Source organism: Musca domestica, unplaced genomic scaffold (assembly GCF_030504385.1).
Source record: "Musca domestica strain aabys unplaced genomic scaffold, Musca_domestica.polishedcontigs.V.1.1 24, whole genome shotgun sequence".
Classification (NCBI taxonomy): Eukaryota; Metazoa; Arthropoda; class Insecta; order Diptera; family Muscidae; genus Musca; species Musca domestica.
In genome coordinates, this window is record NW_026712272.1 from 7,539,264 (window position 1) to 7,565,875 (window position 26,612).

The 26,612-nt window shown below is 30.8% G+C and overlaps 2 protein-coding genes across 3 annotated transcripts in view; both read left to right on the plus strand.

Annotated features, from left to right (window-relative positions):
- Positions 1-26,612, plus strand: part of LOC101888347 (uncharacterized) — a 426,552-nt gene that overhangs the window by 287,196 nt on the left and 112,744 nt on the right. The gene's annotated exons all lie outside the window — the stretch shown is intronic.
- Positions 4,177-9,587, plus strand: LOC131802755 (uncharacterized). The gene is made up of 2 exons (XM_059123300.1): positions 4,177-4,678; positions 8,223-9,587. The coding sequence occupies exons 1-2, from the start codon at positions 4,668-4,670 to the stop codon at positions 9,127-9,129; spliced, it is 918 nt and encodes a 305-aa protein (XP_058979283.1). The 5' UTR covers positions 4,177-4,667; the 3' UTR covers positions 9,130-9,587.

Below are 26,612 nucleotides of genomic sequence, written 5' to 3' on the forward strand. Positions count from 1 at the left end.
ACCTTTAAAAGTTCTCTAAGAAAAAATATTTATAAATTATACTTCATATATACTTCATCCTTTTCGAACATCCGCAGATTCAGGATTTTCTTGCTCATCTCAAAAAGTAAATCCATAAAACTCTCCAATTTCTTGAAAATATTCATCTGTACTTGATTGTTCCTCAGGGGTTTGATTCTTCTATTTCTCTCTCTTCCTCAGATTCCTGGTCTTCAACATTTTCCGATGTTTTATCTTCATCAAAGAGCCCAGCCCACAAATTTCTTAGATTTTTAATGAACTACAAACCATTACTACTCCCTCGAACTTTCCTTTAAACTTCCTAGTTGCCTTCGGATCCTACTACATAAGGGGTTAAACATTTGAATAATCATAACAGAAGTCAAACAATTTTTAAATAATCGAACATTGGATGAGGGTATATCGACCGATACTTTCTTACTTGTTTTAATTAATTATTTGCAGTTATTTTTTATTTTTTGTTTTTTTTTTATTATTTTCTTAATTTTATATAATTGTTTTTAATAGAAATTAAAATTATTATATATTTTTTTATTTAGAACTCATTTTTCCTTCCATCTCTCCACCCACTTTCCTTTGAATCACATTCTATTCAATTACTCTCTATTTTGCTAATCGCATTTTTATCATCGGATTAACAAATTGTTATTTTTTTATTATTTGTTTTTTTTTTTTCGAAATAAATTACATTTCTATTTACCAGAATGATAACAAACAAACACAGACTCACACCCACACACGCCGTCACTGACACACAAACTATTACATCTGGAGAGAAACAATCCTCTTATTTTAGAGATAAGCACATCTTAAAGGATTTCATTTGGCAACAGTTTCGCCTTGGCCACAGACTGGCAATGCCCACATAGCCACATGGGTGTAATGGAAAAACATTTTTTATATATATAAATATAAATACATTATGTTGAACAAAACATCTGCTAATATTGAGAGGGAGAGAGGGTGAGAAAGAGAGGATTATGAGTGGATATAAATGAAATGAAAAGAAAACAAATCATAAACAGATGTTAGAAAATAACGAGTTTTGGTGTGAAAGAAAAGGCAGAAAAATACCTTGGAAAAATATTTTTTTTTAAATATTTACATCGATTGCTATAATAATTTTTAAAATATGAAAATCAAACGTTGAATCGGCAAAGAAAAAATATCTTTAATTTTTTAAATTTAATTTCCTTTATTGCTAATTGGGGAAAATGATTTTTAAAAAATCCACTGACCTTACCAAAAGGAGTGGACCGATATATCCCATCTTTACACCAGACTTTGGTTTTATAAAAATATTGTGATGTGTAAAATATAAATAGAGCCGGATGTTTATTTCGGATTTTATAATTGTTTTTGGTAATTCAAAACTTTGACCCTTTGTGGGGGAGGTACCAGAAGGAATGATCCAATCTCGACCATCTTTAGAATAGATCTTATGTTGATGGAAATATTGAGATATACCAAGTCTGAATGGAATCGGATGATAATTTCGCATTTTATGAGCTCCACGGATATTCAAAATTTTGACCCCTTGTGGGGGAGCTACCAGAAGGAGTGGACCGATTTGTTCCATCTTCACACCAGACCTTGGGTTAATAAAAATTTTATGATGTGTGAAATATGAAGGGAACCGGATGCTTATTTCGGATTTTACAATTGTTTTGGTTATTCAGAACTACGACCCTTTGTGGGTGAGGTATCAGAAGAAATTATCCGATCTCTACAATCTTTACAACAGATCTTGTTCCGATATAAATATTGAGTTTTACCAAGTCTGAATGGAATCGAATGATAACTTCGTGTTTTGTGAGCTTCATGGATTTTCAAAATTTTGACCCTTTGTGGGGTAGGTACCAGCAGCAGATGACCGACAAACTCCATATTAACACCAGATCTTAGGTTTATAAAAATATTGTGATGTGTGTAATTTGAAGACAATCGGACACTTACATCACATTTTAAAAGAGTTGTAATTATTCTAAACATTGACCCTTTGTGGGGGAGGTACCTGATGGAGTGGACCGATATTGTCCATTTTTGCACCTGACCTAGCACTGATGAAAATATTAAGATTCGCAAAGTTGGAGCAAAATCGGATTATCTTTTCTCTTCCTGTGCAGAAAATATATTTTTTAAAAATTTCGACATTTTGTGTGGGAGGTTCCAGAGGGAGTGGACCGATACATTCCATTTTCACACCAGACCTTGGGTTAATAAAATTATTGAGATGTGTGAAATTTGAAGGCAATCGGACTCTTACGTCATATTTTATAAGAATTATAATTATTCAAAATGTTGACTCTTTGTTTTCGCAAAGTTGGAGCAAAATCGGATTATCCTTTCTCTTCCTGTGCAGAAAATATATTTTTTTAAAAATTTCGACATTTTGTGTGGGAGGTTCCAGAGACCGATACATTCCATTTTCACACCAGACATTGGGTTAATAAAATTATTGGAATATGTGAAATTTGAAGGTAATCGGACTCTTACATCATATTTTATAAGAGTTATAATTATTCAAAATGTTGACCCTTTGTGGGGGAGATACCTGATGGAGTGGACCGATATCATCCATTTTCGCACCTGACCTAGTACTGATGCAAATATTAGAATTTGCAAAGTAGGAGCAAAATCGGATTATCCTTTTTCTTTCTGTGCAGTAAATTATTTTCTTTGGAAATGTTGACATTTTTGTGTGGAAGGTACCAAATGGAGTGGACCGATATTGCCCATCTCCGAGGGCGATCTAAGTTTGACAAAAATATTGCGATGTGCCAGGTTTGGACCAAATCAAATACTCCCTTGGAGAGTTATCGTGCGCACCAGCCAGAGAGACAGACGGACGGATGGACGGACGAATATTGCTAGATCCACTCCAAATGTCCTGTAACAGATTTTGTCCAAAGAGACTGTTATTTCTAAAACTGTTATTTCTATGAGGCACGTTTTGGCTATATTACATGATATATGCGCTTTTGTTACGTTGATTGACAATTGGAAATAATATTTGTTTTTTTTAAATCACTTTGATTGGAAAAAATATTTTTTTTTTTAAAAAAATCCTCGTAGCTGGGACTATAAAAAAATAACTTTTTAAAAAATTCAAGTTGGATGGCAATTGGAAATAATATTAAAAAAAAATCACTAATTGAAATATTTTTTTAAATCTTCGTAGCTTGGATTATTGAAAACAATATATTAAAAATATTTAGAAAAAAATACTTTGAAATATTAAAAAAATAATTTTAAAAAAATCCACTTTTATTGGCAATTGGAAATAATATTTAAAAAAAAAATAATAATTTAAAAACAAATCATGTTGACTGGCAATTTAAAATATTATTATTATTTTTTTTTTTTAAATCACTTGGATTGCTAATTGAAAAAAAAAATAATTTTTAAAAAATTCTCGTAGCTTGGCTTAATCTATGAAAAAATAATTTAAAAAATTGACATAAAAAATGACAAAAAATATTTAAAAAAAAATTTTTTTTTCATTTTCTAGTATTTTGCCCTTTTGAAAAAATTACTTTTAAAAATTCCACATAGCTGGGACTATGAAAAAATAATTTAAAAAAACTCACGATGATTGACACTTGGAAAGATTTTTTTAAAATCCCTTGAATGATTTTTTTAAAAAATCTGTTGAAAAAAAAATATTTTGAAAAAAAATAATTTAAAAATGTAAAATGTAAAAATAATTTAAAAAAAATCAACGTTCTAAAAAAGACAAATTGATTGCTAATTGAAAAAAGTAATTTAAAATAATTGGCAAAAATGATTTTTAAAAAATCCACTGAGTTTATTGAAATAATTCTATGATTTTTTTTTTAAATTCAACTTGATAGGCATTTGGAAATAATATTTAAAAAAAATCACAAAATATCCACGTAGCTTGACCTATTAAATATACTTTTGAAAAAATAATAAACAATACGAAGCTTGGTCTTTGAAAAAATAATTACAAAATATAATTAATATAAATTAAAAAAATTGTATTTAAAAAATCCTCGTAGCTTAGCCCATTAAAAAAAAATTTTAAAAAATTCCATGATGCTTGGTCTATGAAAAAATAATTTTTAAAAAATTAACGTTGTTGAACCGCGTTCAACAACGTAGTATTAAGTATAATGAACTCCCAGCAAATCGTTTAAATATCTTGAATTATAATTGCATTTAAAATAGCTTAAGTATAAATCACATTGAATTCAAATCTAAACGTAAGATAACCGTCAAAATATGGCAACCTTAAAACCCTTTAAGTTTTCACTCAATGGTTCAGGCTACCATTTCTTGTATTCAATACCTTTTGTTACATATTTATAAAATGTCTGATGCACAATCTGCACAGCCATTTTTATTACTTGGATTAAAGCAGTCAAACCGTTCAGAACAAGAATAAAATTCTATTTGCTCCACCGCTTAAAAAATCAATTGCCTTTTCTTTTCTAAATATCAATTACAATCACAAGAGTTACCACCGCAAATATTTACACCGCTACAGTCCATTCTCCACGGCCAACTCCCGCGATTGTACATGGTCCTCACGAGCCTCTAAGGAATTGGAAAGTTTTTTAAATTATCCGGATTACGTCCACCGCTTTACTCGAAGATTTCCTGGAGAAGAAGTTCATTAAGACATGGATAAAGGGTATGTAAATTGTTATTAATTTGTGAGCACATAGGGTTTTGTTTCTTGTTGATGTTTGAATTCACACAAAAAAGTGAGTTTGAACTATTGTTACAATTTATAACCACAAATGTCCAAGTCGCTGAAGTCAACTTTCTTTTTGTAAAGATACAAGTTGGCCCGCAAAAAAAATACATCCGCAAATACAATTGAAAGAGCAAACCAAATAATTTCAGTTTGCTTATCCGCTTAAATTACGCAACATATATTGCATCCACTTGTATATAACAAAATACTCTTCATAATTTTATTGCTGCCCAGTGGATCATTTCACAACAGGAGTTGTTCTTGTAGTCTTTTTTTCATTTATTCATCTACGGCTTTTCGCTATTACTGTCTCTTTATCGAGCTCTGAAAACAGACTCAATAGCAGCAGCATCTAATTCCTCTAATTTGCTTTAAAATATTCGCTTCGTCATTACATTACGGATAACAGCACCATGTACAATCGCGGGAGTTGGCCGTGGAGAATGGACTGTAGCGGTGTAAATATTTGCGGTGGTAACTCTTGTGATTGTAATTGATATTTAGAAAAGAAAAGGCAATTGATTTTTTAAGCGGTGGAGCAAATAGAATTTTATTCTTGTTCTGAACGGTTTGACTGCTTTAATCCAAGTCCCACACTACAAAATGAACTCACTAACGTTGTTTTACGCTGGAGATTCTTCAAATATGTTTTCAATGGCGACATACAAAAAATGTACCGCCAAATATTTGTGCATGAGAAAGATCAACAATTTCAACGAATTCTGTTTCGGTCTTCTCCGTTAGAAAAAGTTGAAGACTACTGTTTAAAAACTGTTACTTTTGGGGTAAATTGTGCACCATACCTGGCGATACGAACTTTGCTCCAACTTAGCGATGACAATAAACACTCACATCCAACGGCATCGAACATTCTCAAGAGTCAGATTTACGTGGATGACATACTATCGGGAGCACATTCGTTAACTGAAGCAAAGTCCTATCTGCATGAGGTAATTGACTTGTTAAAATCCGCTGGATTTCCTTTGAAGAAAATTACGTCAAACCATCCTCAAATACTCCTGAATCTTCCCCCGGAGGATCTTCTTAGCGAAGATTTCTTACGATTAGAAGATGTCAGTGAAACAAAAACTTTGGGTATTCAATGGAATGCCAAATATGATTATTTCTTCTATAAGGTGACACATTTCGATTTACCCACTGTTGCCATAACAAAACGTAAAGTTTTGTCAATCGTTGCAAAATTGTTCGATCCTGCTGGTTGGTTAACACCCATAATTGTAGTCGCGAAAGTTTTAATGCAACAACTTTGGATTGATGGGACTAATTGGGATGAAGAAGTAACAACACATTCCTTCGAAAAGTGGAATGCCTTTATTTCCAAATTTGCGGACATCGAGAATATTAAAATTCCTCGTTGGGTACATTTTTCATCCGAGACTGAAATTCAAATTCACGGTTTTTGTGATGCCTCAGAGAAGGCATATTGTGCATGTTTGTATATACGTGTTAAATCCTCAAAAAATATTACTTATACCAATCTTCTTGTTTCCAAGAGCAAAGTAGCTCCATTAAAAACTGTGAGCCTACCGAGGTTAGAATTATGTGGAGCAGCGATGTTATCCAAACTTTTAAAATCTGTTTGTCAAAATTTGGAGCTTTCCTCTCCCGAAATATTCTTGTGGACTGACTCAACAATCACCCTATCGTGGATTAGCAAACCGCCTTTTTACTGGAAGACCTTTGTGGCCAATAAAGTGTCTGAAATTCTCGATAATGTGGGAAATGCAAACTGGAGACATGTTGCATCCGCTGATAATCCTGCGGATCTTGGCACTCGAGGCTGTACAGCTGAAGAACTTCAAGCATGTAGTCTTTGGTGGAATGGACCACATTGGTTAGCAAAGGAACCACAACACTGGCCAAAACCCGCCTCTCTCAAAGAACCAGAACTTGAAAAGAAGGTATTTGCCATGCACGCCCAAGTTGTTGAAGATGATCTCCTAGAAGATTTCTCATCACTCAACCGAGTCCTACGAGTCTTTGCTTATGCATTTCGCTTCATAAATGGGTGTCGCCGAAATAACCCATCTGGATTGCGGAAAAACATTTTACTTGCACATGAAATATCCTTCGTCAAATACTACCTCATACGATTGGCACAAAGGATACATTACCCATGGGAATATCAGGCACTCGTCTCAAACCAACCAATACCAACTAAGAGCAGACTATTAACCTTGAATCCTACTCTAGATGAAAATATGTTACTGAGAGTAAATGGTCGCTTGGCCAATTCTGATGCACGGTACAATGAACGACATCCGATTATCCTCCCGGAAAAGTCAAGATTTTGCAAGTTGCTGATTGAATTCACACACACTTTGCTACTTCATGCTGAACATCAGCTAATGATACGGGCAATTCGACAAGAGTTTTATATAATCCGATTGAAAAGTGCCGTTCGTTCATGCATTCATAATTGTCGAACATGTACCATCTACAAACATCACATTCAAAACCAAATTATGGCCGCCTTACCCCTTGAGCGTTGTACTTTTTCCCTCCCCTTTACCAATACAGGTCTTGATTTTGCCGGTCCTTTCGACCTCAAAACCTCACGCCTTCGAAATGCAAGACTGCACAAAGGCTATGCCGCAATTTTTGTCTGCCTGTCGACACGAGCAATTCATTTAGAAGTCTGCTCCGATTTGTCTGCTGAAGCCTTTTTGGCAACATTCAGTCGATTTGTTGGCCGACGAGGCCTTCCTAAACAAATATTTTCAGACAATGGAACCAACTTTGTTGGTGCCAGTCGTTCGTTAGCTAAAGACTATAAGACTTTTCTACGCTCCGCTGAAGAACATTTAGTCTCAAAATACAACATCCATGGTTTCACTTGGCACTTTATACCGCCTCACGCCCCACATATGGGTGGCTTATGGGAAGCTGCCGTTAAAAGTATGAAAGCCCATTTAAAGAAGGTAGCGGGAAAACTGAAATATACATATGAAGAGTTTTCCACATTACTAATCAGAATTGAGAGTATTCTAAATTCTCGACCATTGTCACCGTTGAATGAAGAGCCTAGCGAGTTAGTACCGCTGACTCCTGGCCACCTACTTAGAGGAGCTCCTCTTATTGCGACTCCTGAACCATCCTCTGATAATTTATCTCTGATGAATCGATGGCAACGATTAAAAACTCTCCAATCACACTTTGCCAAACGCTGGAAGAACGAGTATATAACAAATCTTCAACGTAGATACAAATGGAAACGAACGCAACGAGATCTTGCCCCAGATAATTTCGTCGTCATCAAAGAAGATAATCTTCCCCCGACGGAATGGCGACTTGGACGCGTGGTTAGAGTGTTTGCCGGAAAAGATTCAAGGGTTCGTGTAGCAGAAATTCGCACGCAAAACGGGATCATAGTACGCCCACTTGTAAAATTATGCATTCTCCCCAATTGTTAACTTTTCCCCCTTGCTCACAAATTTAATAACCTTTTACATTTCAGTAACGTTTCTAGCTTGCCCAAATGCCGTATCTGCCACGAGAGGCACTTTATAAAATCATGCCTTACTTTCCAAAATATGAGCGTTACAAAACGTCGACATGAGGCACGTCAAAAAGGTTTTTGCTTCAATTGTCTGTGTACGGCTCATACCCGCGAATGGTGCCCAAGCCGTAAAACTTGCATGGTATGTCATAAGGGTCATCATACCTTGCTACACATCGATGCTAAACCCAACAATCATTCCTCCTCCAAATCGACCCCAAAAAACCGCTCATCATCACGAAGTTGCAGCCTTGAACCTCCAACCGCCAAAAACCAACAAAGTCGTCCAGCGAAACAACAAAACCGTCCATCAGCCCACACATCAAAACGATCTACTTCAACATCAACGCAACGCCGTCACTCCAACGTTAGTGACAGACTAAGTTCTCGAACCAAATCGCATGTGTTTTTACCCACAGCTCTTGCAAAGGTGATTACTGTAGAAGGTTGCGACAAAGTCCGATTGCTGATGAACTCAGGATCAACGCAAACTGCAATTTCAACCAAATTGGTGGAGCGACTTCAGTTACCACTTACACAGAGGGCTGGAAAGACTTTTACTGCCATAAACTTGCAATCTTTCCATGACGAGTCCGTTAAAATACACATCACTGGCGAAGTCCAAAATCCATTGCACATTAGCACCCCGGAATCGACGAAAGATAAAAAGCACCTATCAATATACAACCACCTAACGGATCTGGCAGATCCACATTTCTTTAACCCTATCAATATAGAAATCATGATAGCAAACGATCAAATTCCAAAAATTCTAAGAGCCGGCCTAATTCAAACCACAACCAACATGCCAATTGCCCAAAGTTCAGCCTTCGGTTGGATCATATCCGGAAGCTGCCAAGTTTGAAGTTGCAGTCCAGCAAAAGGGGGCGGTATGTTGAACCGCGTTCAACAACGTAGTATTAAGTATAATGAACTCCCAGCAAATCGTTTAAATATCTTGAATTATAATTGCATTTAAAATAGCTTAAGTATAAATCACATTGAATTCAAATCTAAACGTAAGATAACCGTCAAAATATGGCAACCTTAAAACCCTTTAAGTTTTCACTCAATGGTTCAGGCTACCATTTCTTGTATTCAATACCTTTTGTTACATATTTATAAAATGTCTGATGCACAATCTGCACAGCCATTTTTATTACTTGGATTAAAGCAGTCAAACCGTTCAGAACAAGAATAAAATTCTATTTGCTCCACCGCTTAAAAAATCAATTGCCTTTTCTTTTCTAAATATCAATTACAATCACAAGAGTTACCACCGCAAATATTTACACCGCTACAGTCCATTCTCCACGGCCAACTCCCGCGATTGTACAAACGTCTTTTACTTTTTCTAAATAATTTAAAAAAAAAAAAACTGAAAGAAGCCTTTCTAAAAATAAAATCTCATTTAAAATTAATTTGAATTATTCATTTAAATCTTTAAAATAATTTCTATATAATTTGTATTTTCTAAATAATTTCTTTTTTTTTGTTTGTAATTCACACCCAGCGATTTTCCACATAAATTTCAAGCTCCACCCATCACTCCTACTGGCTTGAATTATTTTCACTCTATTTTCATTCATTTATTATTATTTTCATTATAACCTTGAATACCGACACTAGATACGCCAAGAATTTTAATTAGCATTTTTTGCCTCTGTGTTTTATTGTAATTTAAATGCATTCAAGTCAAAACTGTCCTAAATAATAAACAATACCAGCCAGTTGTTAGACAACAAAAAAAACAACAACATACAATACAACAATTGTTCATTCAATAATTACTTATGTATTCCATGCATAATGACAGTTGGCTGGGATTTTTGCATATCCGTATTGAAGTTCTATTTAGATTCAGATATTCGATGCCACATATGCACCCAGAGATTGATGATGACGGCGTCGGGGGAGGCAGCAAAAACTATGGACTGTTACTGAGAAGCAGACAATAGAAAACACATTTTTATACCCTCAGCTCAGGGTATATATCATTTGATATGGCTAAAACACAACTCATCGAACTCACGGTTTTAGAATCTAGGTCCCTTTGGACCAAATCCGTTTTAGGACATCGATTTAGGGTTGTCTGTCCGTCTGGGTGGTTGCTGCGCACGCCAATGCTCGGACGAAGTATCCCAGGAGAACTGCTGTAGTTAGAATCAAGAAATTTTTGGAAATTTTGGTTTCTGGAAGTTCGCACTAAAAAGGTACGAAAAGTACTAATATGTACTAGATTTTGAAAAACACAATGAACCAATGAGTGTAATTTGAAATGGGAGTCACTAATGGAGTGAAGGATAGATGTACCAAAGGGTTTTTGGAATTTCGAACTTTATGGTAACGAAAAGTTCTAAAATTGTACTAAACTTCTGAAATGGTAATAATTTATAAAAAAAAAAAAAAAAAAAAAAACTTAAAAGTCTGAAGTTTTTTTTTATTAGAAAAAATAATTTAAAAGAAAAAATAAACGCATTTTTTTAATTGGATTTTTTTTTTAATTTTCTATGTTCATTTTTCATTGGAAATATTACTTTTAAAGAATCAACGTTAATTTTTAATTATAAAATATATTTTTAAAAAAATAAAAAAATTAGGAAAAATGAATTTTAAAAAATCCAACTCGATTCTAGAAAAATTATTTATTCTTAATTATCCACGTTTTTTAATTCCATGAAAATTTCCTTTTTTAAATATCCACGTTTTTTTTTTAATTCCAAGGAAATTTATTTTTTTTTTAAATATCCACGTTTGTCAAATCATTAATCTTTAAAAGATTCACGTTTCTTGAGACTTGAAAAATATTTCTTTTAAAAAATCCGCGTTTGTTGATTCTTTGAAAAAATAATTTTTAAACAATCCTCAAAAAAAAAATAAATATTTTTTCCATAAATTCAAAATAGTAAAATATTTAGTTTTTTACTCTCTCCCATGCAACACATTTACATCTGAAATTGCTGCCTAAAAGTATGCAAACAACTGACAATCAATGTTCCAAGTGATTTGACACTTGGACACATATGAGATTGCCATGTCATGAGGCTGTGTCCAATTGGAAATTGGAAAACCTAGGAAGGTGGTAAGGCTATTGCAAAAACGACCTGACACACACACTCTGTCATGTTGACCTCATTCAATTTCCTGGCACTATCCTGGCAATTGTCCCCCAGTCTAAGGGGAAATACCAGGCCTCTATATTTAGAGATGTGACATTTTGCTTGTTTTGTCGAAAATTTTATGGATGCTATAAAATTTCATAATGAGGTTTTTTATTACAAAATCAACAGCAACAACAATAACAACAAGAAAAACTTGTGTTGCGTATCGCCTAATGGCCAGGCATAGATTTCATTTGCGACATTCATGTCACTTAAAGGGAAGATATGTGGTCCCATACTCACACATACACACCAACAATGGGGTATGTGTGTTTGCCAGGATACCCTTGAATTATTTGGCTTTATGCGGGTGTATGTGTGTGTGACGGAAATATTTGTTAAATAAAATTGATGGATATATGCATGGGAATTGAGATAAATATTGATGTATGTTCATCTCTTTCCTTCCCATCCACCCCTCTTCCAATAACAAGGATTTCGGAAATTCCATTTGATTTGATGGCTTCATGTCTCTGCCAATCCCCCAAAAATTCTTTTTTCTAATTAATGACACATATTTATACACAGATATTTTTTTTTTTTTTTTTTGACAAAAAAAGCTTTTAAGATACTATCTTCCTTTGATTTTCAAGCATCCGTCATTGTCATCGATATGGATGAAATATCTACATGAACGCCACATAATTTCTTATCAAAAATATATAATATTGTAATTAATATATAAATTTCACTCTTCCACTTTCTGGGTAAATTGCTTTTAATTGTCACAGATCAAGATACACATACACACCCCCATTTATTTTTGTTATTGAATCCATTGATTTTCAATGATTGATACATTTATCGGCAATAAATGAAAAGAATAATTGTATGAGGGAAATATATTGAAAATATTTTTAACAGGGCCAATAAATAAATGGAGATTTGAGAAAAAAAAATACTTTTCCCAATTGTCTATGAACGCGATTTTTTTAAATTGATTTTTCCAATTAGTAATAAACGTTGATTTTTTAAAAATAATTTTTTTCAATGAATCAACAAATGTGGATTTTTTAAAAATTATTTTTTCAAAGAATTAACAAACGTGGATTTTTTCAAAATTATTTTTTGAAGTTATTAACAAACGTGGATTTATTAAAAATTATTTTTTGAAGTTATTAACAAACGTGGATTTTTTAAAAATAATTTTTTCAAATTAACATCAATCGTGGATTTTTTAAAAATTATTTTTTCAAATTAACATCAAACGTGGATTTTTTTAAAATTATTTTTTTCAAATTAACAACAAACGTGGATTTTTTAAAAATTATTTTTTGAACTTAACAACAAACGTGGATTTTTTAAAAATTATTTTTTGACCTTAACAACAAACGTGGATTTTTTAAAAATTATTTTTTTAAAAGTAACAACAAACTTGGATTTTTTAAAAATTATTTTTTGAACTTAACAACAAACGTGGATTTTTTAAAAATTATTTTTTTAAAAGTAACAACAAACTTGGATTTTTTAAAAATTATTTTTTCAAAGTAACAGCAAACGTGGATTTAAAAAAAAAATTTTTTTGAACTTAACTATAAACGTGGATATTTTAAAAATTATTTTTTTAAAAGTAACAACAAACTTGAATTTTTTAAAAATTATTTTTTTAAAAGTAACAACAAACTTGGATTTTTTAAAAATTATTTTTTCAAAGTAACAGCAAACGTGGATTTTTTAAAAAAAATTTTTTTGAACTTAACTATAAACGTGGATATAATATTTTTTTCAAAGTACCACAAAACGTTGATTTTTAATTTTTTTTTTAAAGTAGCAACAAACTTTGATTTTTTAATAATTATTTTTTAACAATAAATAATTTTTTTTCAATATTTCGTGCTCCATTTGTCCCACTGTGCTCCCATTAAAAACTATATTTTTTGTTTTTGCAATTTTAATTACACGCCTGATTTTGATGTTGTCTTCTTTTTCATTTACACTACTCTACTATGGTCCTGTAGTGTGTGTATGTGTGAGCTGGGCCGTTTAAGCGCCCATAAATATGCAACACTATATCTCTGTGTTTTTTAGTTTTCTGCGCAGTTTTTTTGGTTCGGTGTAAAATGCTACTGTTTTTGTTTTTTTTTTTCCACAAGGTCTTTTTTAAGCATGTTTTGTTGTTGCCAAATGAGCATATTCCAACAAGGCTGTTGCTTTTGCCAGCTTCCTTGAAACAGCGGCGGCAGCACCCACACTCGCCATGAATATCAGCAACAGTCGGTGATTTCTTTTTTTTTTCGCTGGCGTCATCCTCTTCATCAGCACTGGGTACAAGTACCATTTTGCCATCGCCATCAACGTGCTGAACATCAGCATCACCATCATCAGCCTCAATCTCATTTTAGTTTCGTGAGTTGCTTTATTTTTTTTTTTTTTGCTTTTCACGAAAAAAACGAATCGCAATCTCTTCATGTCTCACTTCAAAGTGTTGTTGTTGAGTGGGTGGGTGGTGGATGTAGCCCAACTCTCGGGTGTAAGGTAAAAATCTTAAAAGCCTTTAAGGCTTACAAAACAAATAATGGGTCTCAGCGACACATAAACAAGCAGGGCTCCAAGAATGACACAACAGCAGAAATGAGCCGCTTTCAGACAAAAAAAATCTCTGTGTGTGAAGCAAAAACGCGCCTTTGCTCAAAGTCCAAATCCAAACCACCAGTAAAAAATTTCATTAGTCAGTATTCCTCGCAAGAGAAGGGGATTGGGCATGAGCATGGGTATGGGCCTGACTGTTTTATCCCCTCATTTATTTTGCTCTGTTTATTTGTAAAATTATTACAATTTCATTGTATTTTTTCCCAGAGCTTGGTTTGATGGCATCATCGGAATCACAGGACACAAAAATACAAAGAAACAATTAATGGCATTTCATTTGTTGCTGAACATTAAGATTTTTTCCATTTGTTTGTTCAAATGTTGATTTTGTTGTTTTTTCAGTTCCCGACAAATGCCAGAGCACAATTTTTATGCTCACCCTTAGGGTAAGGCGTTATTAAAGCATACTTTTAGGGGCAGGCGAACATATAATGGAATTCCATAACATTTAACACCATATGGTGGTGGCATTTTTAAAATGTCATAAATGTGAAAAAAAAATGTGATGCGAAAAAAAATGTATTCCAAGGGCGATTAAAATAAATAATTTATAAAAATTCCACTTCTATTGATTCTTGGAATTTTTTTTTAATATTCAAGTTGCTTTTTCTTTTGAAAAAAATATTTTTAGTAAATCCACATATCGTGCTACTTTGAAAAAATAATTTTAAAAAAAGCCACATCTGTTGCTACTTTAAAAAAAAATATCTGAAAAATTCACGTTAGTTGCTTTTTCTTTTGAAAAAATAATTTTTAAAATTTCCACATTTGAAAAAATAATTTTTAAAATTTCCACATTTGTCAAAGACTTGAAAAAATAATTTTTAAAAAATCCCCATTTGTCAAAGACTTGAAAATAAGATGTTTAAAAAATCCACGTTTGTAAAAGACTAAGAAAATTTTTTTTTAAAAAATCCACGTTTGTAAAAGACTAAGAAAATATTTTTTAAAAAATCCACGTTTGCAAAGTGTTGAAGAAATAATTTTTAAAAAAGCCACGTTTGTCAAAGACTCAAAAAAAAAATAATTTTTAAAAAATCCGTGTTTGTTGCTACTTTGAAAAAATAATTTTTAAAAAATCCGTGTTTGTTGCTACTTTGAAAAAATAATTTTTAAAAAATCCACGTTTGTCAAAGACTTGAAAAAATAATTTTTAAAAAATCCACGTTTGTCAAAGACTTGAAGAAAATAATTTTTAAAAAAATCCACGTTTGTCGAAGACTTGAAAATATTTTTTTTTAAAAATCCATGTTTGTCAAAGACTTGTAAAAATAATTTTTAAAAAATCCACGTTTGTCAAAAACTTGAAAAAATAATTTTTAAAAAATCCACGTTTGGTATTAATTAAAAAAAATTCTAATCCACTTTTTTAAAAATATTTCAAAAAAATCTTCGTCTATTGTTAAAATATTTTGCTGTAGGACCTAAAAGTATGCATCATTTTTACTTATTATTTTTTTCGTTCCCCTCTCAAATCACAGTGCATTTCGCGCTGATTGTATTTAGCAAAAGTATGGCTGGAAGGTCCTTACTCAGAAAAAAAAAACTAAAAACAACAACACCAGCACCAGCACACATATGAAGGCCTCTTCATTTATTCTTTGTAGGGGTTGGGCCTGACTATTAATAACATTTCTTGTCAGTGTGTGTGTGTGAAGCTTTGTCACCATTTTAAGAAGATCTCAAAGCTTCCGAAAAATAACAGAAAAATAAATGAGGAAAATAAAAATAATTTTTAAATATTTTTCCCTGTGCAAAAATGTATTAAATTTTAATAATGTAAATAATTTCAAGCTATGAAGGCATAGAAAAATAAAGAAATATTTTCTAAAAAAAAAAAAAAGAAAATACACTTTTCTTTCTATTTTTTTGCCATTTCTCTTGCCCCGAGCCAGCCAAATATTTGCAGGCAGGACATTGAGAAGCTTTCACATTAAAATATATATTTTTTTACAAAAAAGCGAAGGAAATCAACAACATTTTCCAGATAACAACGGACTTCCAAGTGCACACAGTACGAAATGGGAAATAAACAAAAAGCGAAAAAAAGAAAATTTTCCACAAATATACAAACTTATCAAACAATAATTTAGAGTATACTTTTAGGCTTGCCTTGCTGCCATCATGAAAAAATGGTCTGGTCATTTTTCTGCAATTTTATTGTTGTTCTACAACATTTAAAAAAAACACTATTTTAGTAAAGAAAGAAAAAAACATATTTTTTCTTGGCTGCCATATTTTATTGAAGGCAAAGTGAATGACCGTGTAGTAGTTGGGCTGTTTTGCCTAAAAGTATGCACCATGTTTTTGAGCATGTAATAAGTTTGCCCAACAAATGTCCGCACACAAGAAAGGCAAATCAACAAAACTAAACATGTTCAGTGCAATAATGTAGTATTTCTGTTTTGGAAAGTTTCATTAGTTTCGTTTTTTTTTGCTCCTCCCAGCCGTAGATTCCCAGAAAAAAATAAATGTGGACAACGAAAAAATGCCGTATATTTTGTCCACTCCGAAAAATGTCTGTTTCATGTACTTTTTATGCAGCAATTCCAGGTTTTTCTTTTCTTTTCTATTCTTTGTGACCATATCTTAATGCTAAAGACATGTCCAAAGATTGTTTCCTTGAGAAAAAAAAATCGTAAAAAAGCGGAACTTTTTGGAATGTAAAAAAACTGCATCTTGATAGGGGACGTCATTGAAATGGAGTGGAAATGGCAACATCAACAAGAAAATGAACTGTGATATCTAGTATCTTCCGATGACATGGAAAATGTCTGTAAACTTTGCCGAACAAAAATTTGGAAATAATTAGGAGACAAAGAAAAATATATTTTTCTTTAATGAAAATTCTTTTTTTTAAATAAAAAGTAGAAAAAAAAATTTATAAAAAATATTTTTTCAAGATGATTTTTTTAAAAATAATATTTTTTTTTTTAAATTATCGATTAAAATAGATTTTTTTGAAGAAATATTTTTGGAACGTCCGTTTTTATTGCTATTTCTTCAAAGTACACATAAATGATGACTTCAAAAAAAAAAAAAAAAAAAAAATTAAACAAGCAGCTAAGTTCTGCCGGGCCGAACGTATTATAATCTCCTCCATTTGGAAGAAACTTAAAAAATTTCGAAAAAAAAAATTCGTCGAAAAATTCTGCTCAAATGAAACCTTTTACATGGACGCTATACGAAGACGTGTTGCTGCAAAAGCAATTTTTTGTCATAGGCTGTTGTAACTATTCCGAACTTCAAATACCAAATTTGACGTAATTCCGGTGAAAAATGTCGCTAATATCATCAAAATACCGAATATATGGAGCTTCCGCTATATGGGGGCTATACGAAGACGTGGACCTGCACAGACAATTTTATGTCATGGGCTGTAACATCCATTACGAACTTCAAATACCAAATTTGAAGCAATTCCGGTGAATAATGTCGCTAAAATCATCAAAATACCGAATAAAGGGAGGTTTCGTTATATGGGGGCTATACGAAGGCGTGGACCTACATGGACAATTTTCTGTCATAGGCTGTAGTATCCATTTCGAACTTCAAATACCAAATTTGAAAGAATTCCGATAAATAATGTCGCTTAAATCACCAAAATACCGGAAATAGGGAGGTGCCGTTATATGGGGGTTATACGAAGGCGTGGACCTGCAGAGACAATTTTCTGTCTAAGTCTGCAGTATCGATTACGAACTTCAAATACCAAATTTGAAAGAATTCCAATGAATAATGTCGTCTAAATCACCAAAATACCGAATATCGGGAGGTACCCTTATATAGGGGCTATACGAAGACGTGGACCTGCACAAACAATTTTCTGTCATAGGCTGTAGTACCCCTTACGAACTTCAAATACCAAATTTTAAATATTTCCTGTGAATAATGTCGCTAAAATCATCAAAATACCGAATATCGGGAGGTACCCTTATATAGGGGCTATACGAAGGCTTGAACCTGCATAGACAATTTTCTGTCATAGGCTGTAGTATCCATTATGAACTTCAAATACCAAATTTGAAACAATTCCTGTGAATAATGTCGCCAAAATTACCAAAATACCGAAAATAAGGAGGTGCCGTTATATGAGAGACTATACGAAGGCGTGGACCTGCACAGACAATTTTCTGTCATAGGCTGTAGTTTTCATTACGAATTTCAAATACGAAATTTGACGCAATTCCGGTGAATAGTGTCGCTAAAATCATTAAAATACCGAATATTGGAGGAACCGTTATATGGGGGTCATACGAAGACGTGGACCTGTAAAGACAATTTTCTGTCATGGGCTGTAGTATCTATTACGAACTTCAAATACGAAATTTGACGCAATCCCGGTTAATAATGTCGCGAAAATCCTGGAAATACCGAATATCTCGGGTTAGCTTTGTATGGAGGCTATACTAAAACGTAGACCTATATAGACAATTCTCTTCCAGGGGGTAAAGTACTCACAGGGAACTCCTTCTGTAGAATTTCAGACAATTCCTTTGAAAATTGTGTCTAAAATCATCGAAAACCCGCATACAGGGGGGGAGGGTACCGTTAAATGGGAGCCATTCGATATTGTGGTCCGATATAGCCCATCTTCGAACTAGACCTGCCCGAAGACAAAAGACAGATCGGTGCCAAATTTTAACTTCCTATCTTTATTCGATTCGACTCTAGCCTGATTACAACAGACGACAGACGTCCCTCCGACAGAATTTTAATTAATTTTAGAATTTTACGCAGATCAAGAATATATATTCTTTGTTGGGTCTAAAATTATTTTTTCGATGAGTTACAAACGAAATGGCGAACTTAATATATCCTCCATACTACGAGTATGTATGGTGGAGGGTATAAAAATATTCTTTTAGAGGATCCCCTAATTTAATTAAAAAAAGGAAACGTGGATTTAAAAAAAAATAATAAAAAGTAGAAATAAATTAAAAAAAATATTTTTTCAAACTTATTTTTTTTAAATAGATTTTTTGGAAATTATTTTTCCATTAAAAAAATACGTAAATGATGACTAAAGAAAAATAATTCCGAGGATCGTTGTTCGGAGATTTATAAAAAAATATTTTTTCACAGGACCCCCAAATTTAATTTAATAAAAAAGGAACGAAGATTTCAAAAATTGTCCTTAAAATGTAAATCCCATCCACCCTCCCCCCGTTAATTTTTCTTTTGTTCACACAACATCTTTGCCGATATCATCTCATTTAAGTTTTATCGCCAATTAATCGCCTTGTCTTACCGAGTATTTTCTTCAACATAATAGTTTTAATGTTCTCTCTTTATCCTTACTCCAAGTAGTGGTAGTGGTATGTGTGTGTGTGTGCGTATTTGTTTGTGCCAAGGCTTAGATGCTTGGTCTGGGTTTAGTTTTCATTTGTTGGTTTACCAAGTGTTAAAACTACAAAAGCCAAGATAAGGATTTTAGATATATATTTAACAAACATCAACTCTAAAGGACATTGATATAAGTACTTAGGGATATCAATAAGTGAGAGAGTAATTAAAATTGAGAAAGTTCAACAATGGCAAGTGGTGGGAGTGTGTGAAGTGATAGGAGAGACAAACAAAATTAAAATTATTTTTATTTTATTTATTTTGAAAAACTTAATTTTTAAAAAATCCACGTTTGTTGTTACTTTGAAAAAATAATTTTTAAAAAATCCACAAAATCCAGCTACTTTGAAAAAATAATTTTTAAAAAATCCACGTTTGTTGCTACTTTGAAAAAATAATTTTTAAAAAATCCCCATATGAGGATTCTTTAAAAAAATAATTTTTAAAATATCCACGTTTGAGGATTCTTTGAAAAAATAATTTTTTAAAAAATCCACGTTTGTTGCTAATTTGAAAAAATAATTTTTAAAAAAATCCACGTTTGTGGCTTATTTGAAAAAATAATTTTTTAAAAAATCCACGTTTGTTGCTAATTTGAAAAAATAATTTTTAAAAAATCCACGTCTGCTGTTATTTTGAAAAAATAATTTTTAAAAAATGCACGTTTGTTGCTACTTTGAAAAAATAATTTTTAAAAATCCACGTTTGTGGATTCTTTGAAAAAATAATCTTTAAAAAATCCACGTTTGAGAATTCTTTGAAAAAATAATCTTTAAAAAATCCACGTTTGAGAATTCTTTGAAAAAATAATCTTTAAAAAATCCTCGTTTGAGAATTCTTTGAAAAACTAATTTTTAAAAATCCACGTTTGAGGATTCTTTGAAAAAATAATTTTTAAAAAATCCACGTTAGGGGAATTTTATGAAAAAATAATTTTTTAAAAAAATTTTTAAAAATATAATAATATTTTAATTTTTAAAATCCTCGTTTGTGGATTCTTTAATTTTTTTTTTTAAAATCCTCGTTTGTTGTTAATTTAAAGAAATAATTTAAAAAAAAAATCCACGTTTGTTGTTACTTTAAAAAAATAATTAAAAAAAAAAATCCACGTTTGTTGCTATGTTGAAAAAATAATTTTTAAAAAAAATCCACGTTTGTTGCTACTTTGAAAAAATAATTTTTAAAAAATCCACGTTTGTGGATTCTTTGAAAAAATAATTTTTAAAAAATCCACGTTTGTGGATTTTTTGAAAAAATAATTTTTAAAAAATCCACGTTTGTGGATTCTTTGAAAAAATAATTTTTAAAAAATCCACGTTTGTGGATTTTTTGAAAAAATAATTTTTAAAAAATCCACGTTTGTTGCTACTTTGAAAAAATAATTTTTAAAAAATCCACGTTTGTTGCTACTTTGAAAAAATAATTTTTAAAAAATCCACGTTTGTTGCTACTTTGAAAAAATAATTTTTAAAAAATCCACGTTTGTTGCTACTTTGAAAAAATAATTTTTAAAAAATCCACGTTTGTTGCTACTTTGAAAAAATAATTTTTAAAAAATCCACGTTTGTTGCTACTTTGAAAAAATAATTTTTAAAAAATCCACGTTTGTGGATTCTTTGAAAAAATAATTTTTAAAAAATCCACGTTTGTGGATTCTTTGAAAAAATAATTTTTAAAAAATCCACGTTTGTGGATTCTTTGAAAAAATAATTTTTAAAAAATCCACGTTTGTTGCTACTTTGAAAAAATAATTTTTAAAAAATCCACGTTTGTTGCTACTTTGAAAAAATAATTTTTAAAAAATCCACGTTTGTTGCTACTTTGAAAAAATAATTTTTAAAAAATCCACGTTTGTTGCTACTTTGAAAAAATAATTTTTAAAAAATCCACGTTTGTTGCTACTTTGAAAAAATAATTTTTAAAAAATCCACGTTTGTTGCTACTTTGAAAAAATAATTTTTAAAAAATCCACGTTTGTTGCTACTTTGAAAAAATAATTTTTAAAAAATCCACGTTTGTTGTTACTTTGAAAAAATAATTTTTAAAAAATCCACGTTTGTTGCTACTTTGAAAAAATAATTTTTAAAAAATCCACGTTTGTTGCTACTTTGAAAAAATAATTTTTAAAAAATCCACGTTTGTTGCTACTTTGAAAAAATAATTTTTAAAAAATCCACGTTTGTTGTTACTTTGAAAAAATAATTTTTAAAAAATCCACGTTTGTTGCTACTTTGAAAAAAAAATTTTTAAAAAATCCACGTTTGTTGCTACTTTGAAAAAATAATTTTTAAAAAATCCACGTTTGTTGCTACTTTGAAAAAATAATTTTTAAAAAATCCACGTTTGTTGCTACTTTGAAAAAATAATTTTTAAAAAATCCACGTTTGAGGATTATTTGAAAAAATAATTTTTAAAAAATCCACGTTTGAGGATTATTTGAAAAAATAATTTTTAAAAAATCCACGTTTGAGGATTATTTGAAAAAATAATTTTTAAAAAATCCACGTTTGAGGATTATTTGAAAAAATAATTTTTAAAAAATCCACGTTTGTTGTTACTTTGAAAAAATAATTTTTAAAAAAATCCACGTTTGAGGATTCTTTGAAGAAATAATTTTTAAAAAATCCCCGTTTGAGGATTCTTTGAAAAAAAAAATATTTTTAAAAATTCCTCGTTTGAGGATTTAAAAAAAATCATTTTTAAAAAATTCACGTTTAAGGATTTAAAAAAAAAATCATTTTTAAAAAATTCACGTTTGTGGATTCTTTGAAAAAAAATAATTTTTAAAAACTCCACGTTTGGGGATTCTTTTCATTTTTTTTTTTTTTTTGAAACCCACGTTGGTTGAAATCATTTTGAATAATCCAAATTTACTCACTTCTAAGCTTGTGCTTTTAAAGACCTAAACTACAAAATTTAAATTCCTTCCCCCTCTTAAATGGAATCTTAATCCCACCCCCCATTGCCTAATCTCCTTTAAGGATTATGGTTGAAAATTAGAGCACTAGCAAGCATGACCACACATGGAAGTCTCTGGCTGACAACATTATTGCACATTACAGTGTAGATTTTGTAATTTGAATATTTAAGCCGCAGCCGGAAAAAAGGAGTATACTTTTAGGAGCTATCTGACATCTTTAAAATGCTATTGCATATTTTTAGGCAACATCAAGCCTTATGGTCTCTAAAAAGCTATTTAAAAATTTATTTAGGCAAACAGTATGGCATAAATTATGGAAAACAAAATCATGAAGAAGAAGAAGCTGAGGCAGAGCACTGTAAAACTTTATACAAATTGACAACAGCAACAACAACACAAACATCGGAGTGTTGCTGGCTAGCCGTAAACCAAAAAATCTCTCCAAGTTTTCAGTTACAGCTCTCCATGTTGTCATGGAGAGCTATGCATTCCAAAGTTGTTGTAATTTCCCTTAGGCATTGACACCTTTTTTGGTTGTTGTTGGGAAAAATTCTTTGTTTCGGATTTCAATTCATTTACATTTCTAAAATTGTTTAAATTTTTAAATACCTCCCAACAAAGGGAAACATGCCAAAGAAATTTCTCTGCTGCTGCTGCTCCTGCATTTGGCTTTCAAATGAAATTATTTTAGAGCACTTTTACATAATCTCTGTTATGATTGATATTGAATAATTTAGCATTGAAAATTGCTGGAGTTTTTTTTTTTTTTTTTTTTTTTTAAGAATTTTGAATGACTAAGTTTCGCTTCGGTGTAAAACTGCATCAACCTTGATTTTGTTTCCAAAAGCAATTTTTGAAGTACTTGTTTTTATTTCATTATGACCTGGCTGAGGTAATGTTACTGAAGCTACAGCAGGGCAAACCTTTGCCAAAAATTTTTGTTATTGCCCGTTCGGGCAACACCACTGGCTTCTACCCCTTTTTATGGGGCGATTCTTCAAAATTCTGCTACAAAACCACTTTTTTTTTTTTTTTTGAATAATTATATTTTGTCTCGCGTGTGTAATAAACAAGGAATGGCATAAAAGAAAGTGCTGGCGTACAGTGCCAAACTGCCATTATGAAATAAATATTCTGCGCAACTTTCAATGCAAGACAGCGAAACATAAAAACAACATCAACCGAACTTGGCACCAGCTCGAAAAGTGCATTTTAATTAGGTAAATGCGATTGAAAGTTCATAAACAAACAAGTCGTTTGTTCTTTTAATGTTGGCTGATAAAGAACAAAAAGGAAAGGGGGAAAAAACAAGTTGATGGGAAAGCAGCAAATTTATGGCAAAAGCAAATTACTTTGGATGGGAGGTGTAAATAATTATCAAAACAGCAAACTGCAGATGTTGACATAAAAATATAAAAGAAAAAACTAATAAAAAAATTAAATAAAAAAATGAATTAAAAAAAAATAAGAAACTGAAATGAAGATAGTTATTTGAAGTTAACGGTGGCGTATGAATGATATAAACCCTCAACAATATGTATACGTCACCTATGGTACAATCAAAGGCTGCTTTTTTATTATATAATGATAATGGAAACATTGATTTTTTAAAAATTATTTTTTTCCAATCAATGATAAACGCGCATTTGCTAATAATATTTTTTCTAATTAACAACAAAAGTGGATTTTTTAAAAAATTATTATTTCAAAGTAACAGCAAAATTGGATTTTTTTAAAATTATTTTTTCATTGAATTAACTGACGTGGATTTTTTAAAAAAAAATATTTTCCATTAAATTAGCGAACGTTAAAAAATTTTAAAAAATTTTTTTTTTGAACTTAACAACATCGTGGATTTTTTAAAAATTATTTTTTGAACTTAACAACAAACGTGGATTTTTTAAAAATAATTTTTTTTTAAGTTACAACAAACGTGGACTTTTTAAAAATTAATTTTTGAACTTAGCAACAAACTTGGATTTTTTTTAAATAATTTTTTTTAAAGTTCCAACAAACGTGGATTTTTTAAAAATTAATTTTTGAACTTAGCAACAAACGTGAATTTTTTAAAAATTATTTTTTGAACTTAACAACAAACGTGGATTTTTTAAAAATTATTTTTTGAAATTAACAACAAACGTGGATTTTTTAAAAATTATTTTTTGAACTTAACAACAAACGTGGATTTTTTAAAAATTATTTTTTGAACCTAACAACAAACGTGGATTTTTTAAAAATTATTTTTTGAACTTAACAACAAACGTGGATTTTTTAAAAATTATTTTTTGAACCTAACAACAAACGTGGATTTTTTAAAAATTATTTTTTCATTAAATTAGCAAACGGGGATTTTTAAAAAAATATTTTTTCATTTAATTAGCAAACGTGGATTTTTAAAAAAATATTTTTCCATTAAATTTGCAAACGTGGATGTTTTAAAAAATATTTTTCCATTAAATTTGCAAACGTGGATTTTTTAAATAAAAATATTTTTCGATTAAATTTGCAAACGTGGATTTTTTAAAAAATATTTTTCCACAAATTTGGATTTTTTAAAAATTATTTTTTCAAAGTAGCCACAAATTTGGATTTTTTAAAAATTATTTTTTCAAAGTAGCCACAAATTTGGATTTTTTAAAAATTATTTTTTCAAAGTAGCCACAAATTTGGATTTTTTAAAAATTATTTTTTCAAAGTAGCCACAAATTCGGATTTTTTTAAAAATTATTTTTTCAAAGTAGCCACAAATTTGGATTTTTTTTTAAATTACTTTTTTCAAAGTAGCCACAAATTTGGATTTTTTTAAAATTACTTTTTTCAAAGTAGCCACAAATATGGATTTTTTAAAAATTATTTTTCCATGGAATTAACGATCGTGGATCGTTTAAAAAATGTTTTTTTTTTAATATTAGGACAAAGGTGGATTTTTTAAAAATTATTTTTCTATCGAATTAACTATCGTGGATTTTTAAAAATTATTTTTCAAAGTAGCAACAAACGTAGATTTTTTAAAATTATTTTTCAAAGTAGCAACATACGTTGATTTTATAAAAAATAATTTTTCACCGTAGCAACAAATGCGGATTGCCTAAAAATTATTTTTTGAGAAAAATATCTCTGTGCAATATAAAAATCCAACAGATTATGAAAGTAGAGCTAACATAGAAGATACGTGTATCGGCTTTTTCATCATTTAAATCGCAAAGTACCCAAAATAGCGAGGGAAATTTCCTCTTTTTCTAAATTATTCTTGTAGTTATTAAGTTTTGAAATCAAACAGGTATAAGGGGCGTATGAGCAACATTATTTCTAAATAAAAAATAAAAATATTCATCATACGCCCCTCTATTTCCTTTGAAATTAATATCAGTCATACGTTACGGTGTTCCTTGAATTTCAAATGAAATGAATGGGAAAAATTTTCTATGGGGATGAATAAATACAAATTATTCCCAAGAAAAAAATTAATGAATAACTGTAACTATCCTTTAAACCCATTTCTTTTGTTTTCTAATTGCTTAATCAATATTTCAAAACTTTCCATTGCCATAATAATACCATACAGCTTTAGCTTATTTCCCACATTATAATTATTATTTCAAAACGTCGATGAGTTTAAATTTCAAATATCAAAACAGCAATAAATTGCTTATAAGCTGTGACTGGAGCGAAGCAGCCGGCAGACAGGCAAAGCTAATTTCACAACAACAACAACAACAAAGGGGGTGGAATGTATAATCGCCATTATTTTTTTATAAACCTGCAATTTCAAAACCATCGGCGTCGAGCATAAACATTGGAAGTGTGTCACCCAATGGCGGGTCGGTGGTGGTGGGAGACCACAACAGCAGGGTTAAATTAAGTGGAACAAATGAGGTCAATTAATAAACTCTTTGATATTCTAAAACGGCACAAGTTTACTGGCATATTTGCCAGAACGGGTGTGGGAGGTGGAGGGGAGGGTGGATACAGTTAAAATATAATTTTTTTCCAGGCTGTTAAATCAATTGAAAAGTTGTTGTTTTTTGTTATAAGAAATTATTAGCATAATGGCAAAAGTTATATTTTTTATTGGAAAAGTTTTAGGTTTTCGGCAAATAGTTAAAATATTAAATAAATTTCGCCTAAAAGTATGCTGGGAATTTATGGTAATTGCAATAAACAGCTGGGGAGAATATGCTGCGGAAATTTCAAAAATTTCTTTTGGGAAATCAATAAAAAAATAAATAAAAAGGGGCGTATGAGCAACACCATTTCTAAATAATATTCCTCATACGCCCTCCCCCTATTCCTCTTTAAATTAATATCCTTCATACGTTCCAGTGTTCTTCG